The sequence below is a fragment of the Hyperolius riggenbachi genome, chromosome 11 (assembly GCF_040937935.1).
Source record: "Hyperolius riggenbachi isolate aHypRig1 chromosome 11, aHypRig1.pri, whole genome shotgun sequence".
Lineage (NCBI taxonomy): Eukaryota > Metazoa > Chordata > Amphibia > Anura > Hyperoliidae > Hyperolius > Hyperolius riggenbachi.
In genome coordinates, this window is record NC_090656.1 from 109312960 (window position 1) to 109326156 (window position 13197).

The window sequence follows — 13197 nt, forward strand, 5'->3', positions numbered from 1 at the left end:
ATTCATAGAAAGCACAAATCGTTGGTGAAACCGCTCTAGTGTGCCTCAGGCGTAAACTATTGAAACAAAAATGACCTTTCTATTAGTGCGTTCCATTGTGTCTGGGTTTTCATTTATTCAGATAAAAGGGGTAAACATCCATGGGGAAGATAGGTGTTTTCTTTTTGTATTTCTGCTTTTTATTCCCACTTACCACTTCTGGTGACCATGTTATCAGTGTACCTTGTATGGTCAGATCCGGTTATGTCTGTGTTATAATACTTATCGGGAGGTATATTCACAAAAGTTCAGTAAACTCACCATGTGCAGACAGCAGACATTAAATTTACCAGGTTTACGCAATTTACGGTATATAGCGCGTTACGCAAAAAGCTTAACACTCTTTATGCAGGCAATGCTTATGTTGCCTGTGATGCAAGAAATTTAAGTGCCACATGTATGAAGCATAAATCGTTTTATAAGTTGCAGAAACCCGGGAAAGGTAACATGCACCATTTGCACATTTTAAGTTTACTGACCCTTTGTTAATATACCTTTTGGAGAGCAATGTGTTTTATTAGTGAAAATAGTTGCACTATGAACTGGCCATGTGCAAACTGTAATTCTCAACTGCTCATGCGCAAACTGTAATTTTCAACTGACAATGCGCAAACCGTAATGCTCAACTGACCATGCGCAAACTGTAATGCTCAACTGACCATGCACGAACTTTATTTCTCAATTTTGTTATTAGATGGGGATAGACTTGAAGGAACAGACCCAGCTCGGAAGCCAGGAAGGATTCAGGCTTCTCCTCCTCACCCACAAGCTGGAGACTCCAGTGAGGAACTTCCTACGGTGAGAACAGAATTGTCATGTATAGAGCATGTCAAATGATGAAAAAAATCAAAATCGTATGCGATACAGTTTGTAGTTTTCCTACCTCTTTTCTGTATAAAACATGTTTGAAAACTATTGAAAAATAAAGACAGGCACAGGACTCTTTAGAGTTACTCTGTAGTGAGGGGGAGACAGAGGCTGCCATATGATTTTTATTTTAAGCAGTGGTAATTGCTTGGCTTTCCTGCTGATACTACCTATAGTACTTCAAGCTGTGTAGACAATGGTGCAGATCACTAAACTTTGACCACTTAAACTGCACTCTTGATTCAGGTGTGCAATTCCTACACTACAGAAACAAATATGGCAGTGTGCATAGTATTTTTACGATATGCTTGATATTGGTCATAATATGGGGCATTGACCATAGCAGAGACCATGCTGTTTTTGTTTGTTTGTTTTTTCTTTACTTATTCTGGAATGTAAATGGTTCCAAACTGAAGGAGGGTTTATCTGTGTAGCTCCTCATGTTACCAGTGGCAGTAAAGATTATATTACTCACTCAGTAGTTTATAGTATTTTAACGTCTTATTATGTAAATACATTACTTAATGGACTTAATTAGGTATTTAAATGAACATAGAACTTTGTGCACATTAAGTCTTTTTGAATTTGGAGATAAAATGAAGGCAGCAAATCCTAAAATGGGAGTTCAGACAAGAGTTTATGGCACCAGAGAAGTGTGCTAAATGAATCACAATAAGCAACCTGATATTAATTCAGAGACTTTCATTTATCCCCACAGTTGGATGCTCTTGGCTGGAGGAGGAGCCAGGGGCTGCATGCCAACCTAGAGGAAGCAAACCTTACAGACAGTCCCTTGCCCTGGGATAAAAAAGTAAGTCTATCCAAAACTAAAATGGCACAAAAAAAGAAAAAAATTGGGGAAACCTAGCACATTTGTAGGGTGAAAGCTGCAGAATATCTCTACCAGTACTTTTCCTCACTAGACTCCAAATAGCATTTTCCGCTCAGCTCACAACCCTTTTTCTTTCCTCTCCTTCCTCTCCTAAAATCACCACCTCCCATTCTCATATCCAGAACTTCTCTTGTGCCTCTCCCATCCTCTAGAATTCTATTCCAACGCACATCCATCACTCTCCAAACCTTGCAACCTTCAAGCCTACACTTTAAATTAACTTTTTCAGACAAGCATACAATCTAACCTAGGTCATTCCATTTTCAGCATCTGGACAAGCTGTTCTCTTGAATGTAATCAAAAACACAGCCCCTGGCTTGAAACTTAATTTATTGCCCCAATTATGGTTTCCTCCCTATTCTTATAGATTGTAAGCTTCCAAGGGCAGGGTTCTCTGCACAACGTCAGCAAGCGTGTTCCCTGCCTATGAAAACATGGAGTATACTATGATGTATAACCAATGCTCGGAGCCTTGCAAATAAAATAGACGAACTAGAGTTCATTCTGAATGACAAAGGCTATGACATTGTGGGAATAACCGAGACATGGATGGATGAAAGCCATGACTGGATAGCTAATTTAAAAGGATACAATGTGTTTAGGAGGGATAGAACAGGGAAAAAAGGTGGAGGGGTTTGTCTCTTTGTTAAGAATTCTCTTACAGCTGTCCTCAACGATGAGATGGAGGAAGATTGCAAAGATGTGGAGTCCGTTTGGGTAAATATTCATGGTGGAAATAAAAGTTGCCAATTGCTTATTGGGGTATGCTACAGGCCACCTCTTATTAATGAAGCTGCAGAACTGCGATTACTACAGCAGATTGAAAAAGCTGCAGGTAAAAATGAGGTCATAATTATGGGCGACTTCAACTTTCCAGACATTGACTGGAGTATTGAGGCTACCCATTCTGGTAAAAGCAGCAGATTTCTGGCAGCACTACAGGACAATTACTTGACTCAAATGGTAACTGAACCAACTAGGGGGCATGCGTTACTGGATCTGATCATTTCTAATAGACCAGATAATGTATCAAATGTGCAGGTTCAAGAACATTTGGGAAATAGTGATCACAACATGATAACGTTTGATCTGGTGACTGATAGGCCACGGGGCAGCGGGACCACTAAAATTATGAATTTTAGAAAAGCAAAGTTCACTCAAATTAGGCAGGCACTAAGTTTGGTGAACTGGGATAATGTACTACAAGGGGAAGACACTGAAGGGAAATGGCAAGCTTTTAAACTTATACTCAATCAATACTGTAGTATGTATATCCCATATGGAAACAAAATGTCTAGGAATAAAAAAAGGCCTCTATGGATGAATAGAAAGGTTAAAGATAAAATGAAGAGGAAAAAGAATGCCTATAAGGTCTTAAAACAGGAGGGGACCGAGGCTGCACTAAGCAATTATAAGGAGTGCAATAAAAATTGTAAAAAAGAAATTAGGCAGGCAAAGATTGAAGCTGAAAAACAAATCGCTAAGGATATCAAATCTAACCCAAAAAAGTTTTACAAGTACATTAACTCTAAAAAAAGAAAGGTTGACTGTATAGGACTCCTAAAGGATGAGGATGGGAACTCAATGGTGGATGACCAAGGTAAGGCAGAGTTATTAAATGCTTTCTTTGCTTCTGTCTTCACAAAAGAAACAGCACTGTTGCAAACTACAGAGGCAGAAGAGTCTCAATCTTCTAACTGTAATATTAAATACTTAACGCAGGAAGAAGTGAAGGCAAGACTAAATAAATTAAAAATAGACAAGGCACCTGGCCCGGATGGCATGCATCCTCGGGTCCTAAGGGAATTAAGTTCAGTTATAGATAAACCCCTTTATCTTATCTTTTCTGACTCTCTTGCAACTGGCAGAGTCCCAGTGGATTGGCGTACAGCCCACGTTTTCCCATTATTTAAGAAGGGCAAAAAATCTGATCTAGGAAATTATAGACCTGTAAGTTTAACATCAGTTGTATGCAAACTATTTGAGGGGTTACTAAGAGATACTATACATGACTTCATAGTAGAAAATAATCTTATTTCTCAGCATCAACATGGGTTTACTAAAGACAGGTCCTGTTTGACTAACATGCTCAGCTTTTATGAGGTAGTGAATGCTAATATGGATATTGGGAATGCTGTAGATGTGATATACTTGGACTTTGCAAAGGCCTTCGACACTGTTCCCCACAAAAGTCTGGTGCAAAAGTTGAGGATGCAAGGACTGGGGAAGAGTCTGTGTTCATGGATAGGGAACTGGCTAATGGACAGAAAACAAAGCGTTGTGGTCAATGGATCGTACTCAAAATGGGAGACTGTTAGCAGTGGGGTCCCACAGGGGTCTGTTCTGGGTCCAGTGCTCTTCAATTTATTTATTAATGACCTATTAGATGCAGTAGTGAGCAATGTTGCTATTTTTGCAGATGATACAAAATTGTGCAGAATCAACTCTCAGGAAGATAGTGTCATATTGCAACAGGATCTGGATAGGATGGCTATATGGGCACATACATGGCAGATGAAATTCAATGTTGACAAATGTAAGGTCATGCATTTTGGACGTACTAATGGTCTAGCACCATACAAAATAAATGGGATACAGTTGGGGACATCAAACTTGGAGAAGGACTTAGGAGTACTCATTGACAACAAGTTAAATAATCGTACTCAATGCCAAGCAGCTGCAGCTAAAGCTAACAAAATTTTGGGATGCATTAAAAGGGAAATAAAAACTCGAGATGCTAGCATAATATTGCCCCTGTTTAACTCTCTAGTAAGGCCACATCTGGAATATGGAATTCAGTTCTGGGCACCACATTACAAAAAAGATATTGCAGTTTTAGAGCAGGTGCAGAGACTAGCAACAAAATTGATGCGTGGGATGGAAGGTCTCACTTATCGAGAAAGGTTAGATAAACTGGGTTTATTTAGTCTAGAGAAAAGACGCCTTAGAGGGGATCTAATTAACATGTATAAATACATCAGAGGGCAATATAATACCTTGGCGGATGAGCTTTTTGTCCCTAGGCCTTCTCAAAGGACTAGAGGACATGATCTGCGCATGGAGGAAAAACGTTGTAACCATTTATTTAGGAAAGGGTTCTTTACAGTAAGAGTGATTAAGATGTGGAATGCATTGCCACAGGAAGTCGTTATGGCAAACTCTATACCTGCATTTAAAGGGGGCTTAGATGCTTTCCTTGCGTTGAAAGACATCCATGGCTACAATTACTAGGTAATGCCTAATGATGTTGATCCAGGGATTTTATCTGATTGCCATCTGGAGTCGGGAAGGAATTTTTCCCTTTAGGGGCTAATTGGACCATGCCTTGTAAGGGTTTTTTTGCCTTCCTCTGGATCAACAGGGATATGTGAGGGAGCAGGCTGGTGTTGTACTTTATACTGATTGAACTCGATGGACGTATGTCTTTTTTCAACCAAAATAACTATGTAACTATGTAAATATAATTTTTTTAGGGGAGTAAGCTGAATTTACTTACAGTGATGACAAATATGGGGAAGACACAAAGTTTATTAAGCACTTTGACATCCAGATTTGTGGAGTACACCAATTCCTCATGTCTGTACCAATTAAAATATTCCAGACTCAAAAGCGCCTAATTAACACACTCACTTTATAGGCTGTTAATCAATAATCAGTGCAATATTTTGATAGTATCCTTTCTCTAATGCATTTTTATTTATTAATTTTAGTTTTTACACCCACATTTTTTTTCTTTCAAAGTCGATTTGGGTCACATGATTTTTGTGTATTTTTCTGCATAGAATTCTGCTTTGATGTGTGGCACACTCAGCATAGTAAGCGACCGAAGTGCAGAGTCAGCTTACTGTGCTGGAGTTGCTCAACCCAAACATGGATTTTACAATCCGTAGAATGGGACACAGCCAGGTTGTTTTGTCACTCATTTTATGAAAAAACAAGCAAATTTTCAAAAAGCGGATGTCGCTCACAAAGTTCCATGTTAGTAAATGAGAATATTAGTTAATGACATCTACAATCCCTTTATCTGGCTTCAGTAAACTTAAATCTCTTTGGCTACTGTAAATTGCTGCCTTTTGCTGTGTTTGTTTCAATAAGCCCATAAAAGTGTGACAGTGATTATTAATAAACAGTAATCCTTTAAAGTGGATTACGTCCCTGTTTATGCCTAATGATGCTAATCCCGAGAATGCTGATTAACATACTGTAACTTGCCTCATAGTGTTCATTTTTAGATCACTTTATCTCCATTACGGGTTTACAGATTTAATTTTCATTCCTCCCTGACATTTCTGCTTCTTTCCACTCTCCATACCTTGCCATCACATTGTTTTCTGCGTTCCAGCTTGGCCCCCTTAGAGACAGCGGTACGTTTCTGTACGCTGGCTGTGCGCGGGCCTAATCCTAGGCGATGTAAATGTGTGCTGCCTAGGAATAGTAGTTGCGGCCTGGAAATCCTCCTCTGATTCTTTTAAAGCTTTTGATGGTCCGATTGCTGCACACAGGAGTGAAGCTGGGAATTCTGTAGAGAACGCGGGATAAATAAAGATGACCCAGTTTTGGAGGCTCTATAATTAAACCAAATCTCTTGTGAATGTATGGTATTTTTGCAGTAGTGCTAGAAAGTTCCAGTGGTATTCAGGGTAAGAGGCTAGCAACAAACTTCCAATACCTTACCCAGTGCATTTTACTGTCAAGTCTAAAATTGTAATGACTTTTATACATGTGCCAACACATTTTCAGCAGTGCTTTACCGACTAATAGTCTCTGAGAAAAGCTCACAATTTAACAGGCTGAGTGGGAGCATTTAGGATAAGTACACTGGGACCCTTAAGTGATATGTAGTATAATCAGTTAAACTTGTATGTAAAGTCCCAGTTCTACTTAGAGACTCTGAAGTGTCTAAAAAAAAAATAAAATAAAAAAAAATAAAAAAATCTTTTTATTTAATAAATGTGTTTAACCTAATAGCCCTAACTAAACCGCTGCATCCCTACCGCTGTAAACTATCTAACCCCCCCCCCCCCCTAACTCCCTCTCCCCTGCAAAATCCACTACTTTCTTGGTCGTGGATTTTGCTGCCCTAAGCGCTTCCGTGTGAGGCAGAGCTACGAACTGCAGCCCTGCCTCACACGCGTCTGTCAGCGGCGGATCTCTGCCTCTCCCCTGCCCCTCTCAGCGAAGGAATACTGAGAGGGGCGGGGGAGAGGCGGCGATCCAGGCTGACAGACGCGATAAGAGGCAGAGCTGCGGCTCATAGCCCTGCCTCACACGGAAGCGCTGCCCGGATTGCCCCCCGGGGAGTTAGCGGGGATTTAGTTAGATTAGAGCGGCGGGAATGCGGCGGTTTTGTTAGGGCTATTAGGGTAAACACTTTTATTAAATAAAGCTTTTTTTTGAGACTTCAGAGTCTCTTTAAATTAGCCTGAGTTCCTGTTGGCTCCCCCCCCCCCCCCCCCCTGTATAGGTTCTAGAATTCAGGACTCTAAATGCAGTTTCTTTTTTGTGTATATGAATTGGATGTGAAGTGGCTGGATATTATACTGGTTAGGGCTCTGCCTCTGACACAGGAAATCTCGACCCTTCCTGTTTAGTAAGCCAGCACCTATTCAGTTAGGAGTCCTTGGGAAAGCCTCTTGAGGCCCGCTGCACACTGCAAATCCGATTTGTGATTCAGATTTGTGATTCAGATTTGTGATCCAGATTTTCCCTGGATGCTATCAAAACAAAAAGAAAAATGCAGAAAAAATGCAGCATGCAATACCGATTAAAAATCGCAAATCAGAATCACATGCAAAATTGTCAAAATCGTAAATCTAAATCGCATTTATTATTATTATTATTATTATTTATTGGATTTATATAGCGCCAACCTATTACGCAGCGCTGTACAATAAATAGGATTACAGACAATGATAACGGGTGACAGCACATTACAGGTGATAGGCAATAGATACAACAATACAGGTAATAAGCAATAAGATACTCAACACCATGCAGATAGTATTACAATGCCAGATCATACACTGGAGTGGTAGTGGTAAAAATACAAGTTCCATAAATCTGGGTAAAGTGCACACAGTCAAGTATTATACACAAGGGGAGAGGGCCCTGCCAAAGGCTTACAATCTAGAGGGAGAGGTTGGTGACACGAAAGGAGGAGGTGCATCAAGAAGTTCTTGGCAGAGAGGGTTAGGGCAGTGTTGAGTTGATGTAGGCCTCCTTGAAGAAGTGAGTTTTGAGTGCTTTTTTTGAAGGCGTTGAAGGCGGGGGCAAGCCTGATGGGCAGTGGGAGAGAGTTCCACAGGATGGGGGTAGCTCTAGTGAAGTCCTGTAGTCGTGCATGGGAGTGCGAGATGCGTGGGGTGGTTAGGAAGAGGTTGTTGGAGGAGCGAAGTGGGTGGCCAGGTGTGTATCTGCTGACCAGGTCAGAGATGTAGGATCGGGCAGGACATATGTATAGATTTGTATGCCATAGGATCTTGAAGCTGATTCTGAAGTGAATTGGAAGCCAGTGAAGGGATTTGCGTAGGGGTGTCATGGAGACAGAGCGGTGGGAGGAATAGATTAGTCTAGCTGCTGCGTTCATGGTGGATTGTAGGGGGGTGATGCGGTTTTAAGGAAGTCCTGACAGTAGGGAGTTGCAGTAGTCCAGGCGGGAGATGAGGGCATGGACAAGGAGTTTGACAGTATCTGGGGTCAGGAAAGGCCGGATCTTGGAGATGTTGCGTAAATGGAAATTGCAGGCCCTAACTAAGGTTTGGATGTGGGGGGTGAAGGAGAGGGCCGAGTCCAGGGTGACACCCAGGCAGCGGGCTTGTGTGGTTGGACGAACGATTGTGCCATTGACAATGACGTAGAGGTCTGTGGGGGGTGAAACAGCACGGGTCGGGAAGGTTAGGAGTTCAGTCTTATCCAGGTTCAGCTTTAGGAACCTGGCAGACATCCAGGATGAGATAGCCGAGAGGCAGGAGGATACCTTCACCATGGTGGTGGTGGAGAGGTCAGTGGTATGGAGGTAAATCTGGGTGTCATCTGCATATAGGTGATAGTGGAAACCCAGAGTAGTGTGCAAGAGGCCTCACACTGCTACTCCTAACACTGCTACTGCTTACTAAGCGCACCCTAGTGGCTGCAGCTCACGCACTTTGAGTCTACTGAGGCAGGCATAACTTAGTTTCGTTTGATAATTTTGTCACTTGAGATTTGCTTTAAATGACGGAGGTGTGTGCAGGGCCGCCCTAGACTTTTGGCTGCCTGAGGCAAGTTTGAATAAAATTGCCGCCGCCCCCCACCCCCGTGGGGGGCCGCTGAGCTGGAGGGGTAGCGGGCAGATCGGGGGTATTGGGCCTAGCGGTGGGGAGGGGGGTCGGACACCCCCCTCTCTCGCCTGGGTCCCCCGATCTGCGCTCCCCTTCAGCTTTAAAAGTAGAGTAAGCAGCCAACAGGCAGTAAGAGGCACGGGCGGGGGATCACTCACCTTCCTCGTTCCAACGTGCGCTCCACTGACGTCACTTCCTGCAACGCCGGCCACGTACAATACAGTAGGCGGCGTTGCAGGAAGTGACGTCAGTGGAGCGCACGCTGGAACGAGGAAGAGGTGAGTGATCCCCGCCCATTGCCTCTTACTGTCTGTCGGCTGCTTACGCTACATTTAAAGCTGGAGGGGAGCGCAGATCGGGGGACCCAGGCGAGGGAGGGGGGGTTCGACACCCCTCCCCACCGCTAGGCCCAATACCCCCGTCCTGCCAGCTACCCCTCCAGCTCGGCGGCCGGCACCCACAGACGGGCGGTTTGCCGCCTGAGGTAAAAGTTTCACCCCGCCTCATGAGCTGTGTGTGTGTGTGTGTGTGTGTGTGTGTGTGTGTGTGTGTGTGTGTGTGTGTGTGTGTGTGTGTGTGTGTGTGTGTGTGTGTGTGTGTATTTTAATATTTGACTGGAACATCTCTTTTCTTCTCCTCCTCCTGTAGTATAAGGGCAAAGTCAATCTCCATGTGTTTGAGGATTGGTGTGGTGGATCTGTGCTACACCTCAAGACCAACTTGCACTTCCCCCAGTATCCTCATGTAAGTGTCTGTTTCTAGACGAATTGTTTTTCTCAGTGTTCTGCTATTCCACACCCTGATCAAGTAATGTTTTACCTTTCTCCTAGACTCGTACCACTGTCACCAAACTGGCTGTATCACCCAAGTGGAAGAACTATGGCCTCAGAATATTTGGCTACATTCACCCTTACAAGGATGGTGAGTGTGTCCAATGCAGTGTTATACTACATGCCATTAAAGTGACATCCCAATAATCCTCCAAGGAATATTTTTTAGTAAACCCCGGCCTGCAGTCACATTTCATTGCAAGTGGAAAATGGATTTTTTATCTATAACAACTGCAGGGTTATTTGCAATGTTGTTTATTTTTGTACGTAAACCAAAGGGTTAAACATCAGTTCTAAAATATATCTTTATTCCGTTAACTGATCCCCCTATACTGTTCTAGTAATCTGTAGTATTGTATGTTACAGAACAAAAGTAAGAAAATACCTCTATTGTTCAATCGCCACCGCCTACCATTTCCTTTAATTCATGAGGTTTAGCTGATCATAAGATTTAGTTAAATTGCACAAGACAAAGATCAGTTGCAGCCAGCTTGCATCTACACTGTATACTGCCGTATATTGAAAACTACTATGTAGTAGTCAATACAACGTTTGTACAAAAGTACCATGCCATGATCAAAAGTAATTAAAGCAGGTCTGCAAAGAGTGAGCTAAAAATTCAACGTTTCTGTGACGTAAAGGGCAAATCAAACAAAACATTTGGTTGAAACCATTGCTTTTTAAGGTTGTGCTTACAGTTGTTATGGTGCCCACTAATAATACTATTCCCCCCCAACATTACCATTCCTATGTAATGAGAGACTACCTAAAATATCCATTCACTCAGCTTACACTTCTATTACATAGATTTGATAAGATAGTTCATACCAGATTCTATGTATTAGGGGACTTTTTTTTTTTTTACAATATGGATAATGCGTGTAATAATGTGTATAATGAATCCTTAGCCACCTGCAGTGCCGTCTAGGCTTCGGAATCGGTGGTTTCATAAACCAAAAAGAGACGGATGATTTTTGTACCGACTCCACAGCCCTGGTAGGTATTAGTCTAAGGAGTCTGAGTCGAGGATTCCAAGCAATTTTGGGTACCTGGAGTCTGAATCTGTCGATGGTTTCATAAACTATTCAGAGTCGGATGATTTTTGTGCTTACTCCACAGCCCTGGTAAGAGTGCAGGAAGGAGCCTGCCGCCTCAAAGTATAGGACAGCCCAACCTAGTCAGTTGACCAAAGGCCCTGTACAAAATATATTGTTTCTAATATTTTCACACTAAACAGTTAGGCAGGGTTCACATTTGAGGGGATTGCACATGTTTTCCCCACATGGTAAATCAAACCAGATGTGACAGTCCATGTTAATCAGTGGGCTCCTTCACATAGAAATGCGTATCCCACTTGCGGGGAAAAACAAGCTTGTGGCCTACAGCACGATATTCTCTTACCCCCCAGTCAATTGCTGTCAGCTGACTATGAGTGACGGGCGTGTTCAAATCTGCATCACAAACAAGACAAGAAAACCGCAGCCATTTTACACAGACGTAAATGTGAACTTGGAAGGGTCGGGGAGTGGCTAACATGTCCTAAAAATGACAGCTTCAAATGCAATAAAAATGTAAAGTTGTTATCCATATATGGAGGTGCGCGTTTTGTAATATTATTGTGTAAGATCGGGATTCAGCGTCTTCACATTATCTTACTGAACATCTTACTGAACTTGTCATGATTGTTTCCTCACTTTTTTCTCCAGTAATTGTTTTTGAAATACTCATCCAGTCAGCTCATTTTTTGTTTCTCGGTTTCCTATAAGCCATTATTGCTCTTCCCTGCTCTGTGACATTGTTAAATTTGATAATGTGCTCCGTTTTAGGTTTGAGAATGAGGTTGTATAAATAATTCATTCTTATCTTGCATTTTGCTCCTGCACGCATCAGCATTTTCAGTTTTATCTTCTCCATCGACTTCTTTCTCCTTCAGGTGATTACCAGTTTGCTGTGGCATCAGAAGATAACTCTGAATTCTGGCTCAGCACAGAGGAGAGTCCATCCAGCGCCCAACTCATCGCCTATGTAGGCAGGGTACGTTTGTGACACAGAAAAAATGGGACATTTCTGTCCACGAAATGAAATGGAGAAGTTTAGATTAGATGTGAGGTGTGCTACTTAATGCTGGATTGTCAGCCACAAAATCAAATTCCATTTACCCACTGCTCTGTGTTTATTATGCAGCTTGCAACCCTGCTAACCCTGCTTTACTAGCATTCCAATCAAATCATAAATGTTTCTGCTGTAATAAATCTTATCTCAGTCAGCCTGGCTCTATTTAGTACATTGCCGAGGAGATGGAAGCTTGTTATCTCCCCTCCCATATTCCTGCTCCTCACTGATTGGCTGAGAGCAGTTCAGTGTCACATGAGGCTGAGAAGGGAGAAGCTGCTGAAATGTGATCTATACTGTGCTCACATGTGTTCACAAAGCAAACTAGATATGACAGTGCAGTTTCTAGGAGAAAAAGTCAGGGGTAGTAAAGATGGAAAATGCCAGGAACAGTTTTCTCTTTATTTGCTATATAGAAGTAACTGAAATCAAAATGTGGACAGTACAATACTTACAGTGGTGTGAAAAACTATTTGCCCCCTTCCTGATTTCTTATACTTTTGCATGTTTGTCACACTTAACGGTTTTTGATGAGCAGAAACATTTAACTATTAGTCAAAGATAACATAATTGAACACAAAATGCAGTTTTAAATGATGGTTTTTATTATTTAGTGAGAAATAAAACTGCAGAATCTGACTGGGGAGAGGGGGGGGGGGGGGATTCTGTTTGAGGTATAAGGAGGCGCCCCAAAAGTTATGCAAAATATAGGAAGCATTGTAAGCGTTCAGAGTCCGTGCATGTAGCTACGAAAGACACTGTACTTATTGACCTGGGGAAGCCCCATTAAAAGCATAGTCAATTGAATTCCCTTAACCTCCATACTGAGGTAATACTGTGGTGTTTCATTATAATGCTTTCATCATTTTGGGGGTGCCTCCTCCCATTTCATACATATGTGTCAAAATGACATCAACCTTTGGGCTCTGCACCAGTGCAGGGGTCAGAGCAAGGTCAGATGCATGGAGGAGGCAGGGCCAGATTGAAGACTATCTCTTTAAAGTTGGGGCCCAGAGGGGGGCCTTTTTGCAAAGCTGACATCACAACCAGTTATGTTAGGCTGCTCTAAATTAGTACAGTTGAAGTCTGTTGAGTTTATCCTGGCAGAATTGACCACAGAGGCTTATGTATAAAAAGG

The 13197-nt window shown here is 42.2% G+C and overlaps 1 protein-coding gene across 1 annotated transcript in view; it reads left to right on the forward strand.

The window, feature by feature from the left end:
* The window catches only part of B4GALNT4 (beta-1,4-N-acetyl-galactosaminyltransferase 4), a 144543-nt gene that overhangs the window by 47822 nt on the left and 83524 nt on the right, over window positions 1-13197 (forward strand). Inside the window, exons 3-7 of the mRNA XM_068261027.1 lie at window positions 734-837; window positions 1625-1717; window positions 9766-9861; window positions 9948-10038; window positions 11881-11981. Of these exons, the coding sequence (XP_068117128.1) occupies window positions 734-837; window positions 1625-1717; window positions 9766-9861; window positions 9948-10038; window positions 11881-11981 (485 nt within the window). The remainder of the gene's footprint in view (window positions 1-733; window positions 838-1624; window positions 1718-9765; window positions 9862-9947; window positions 10039-11880; window positions 11982-13197) is intronic.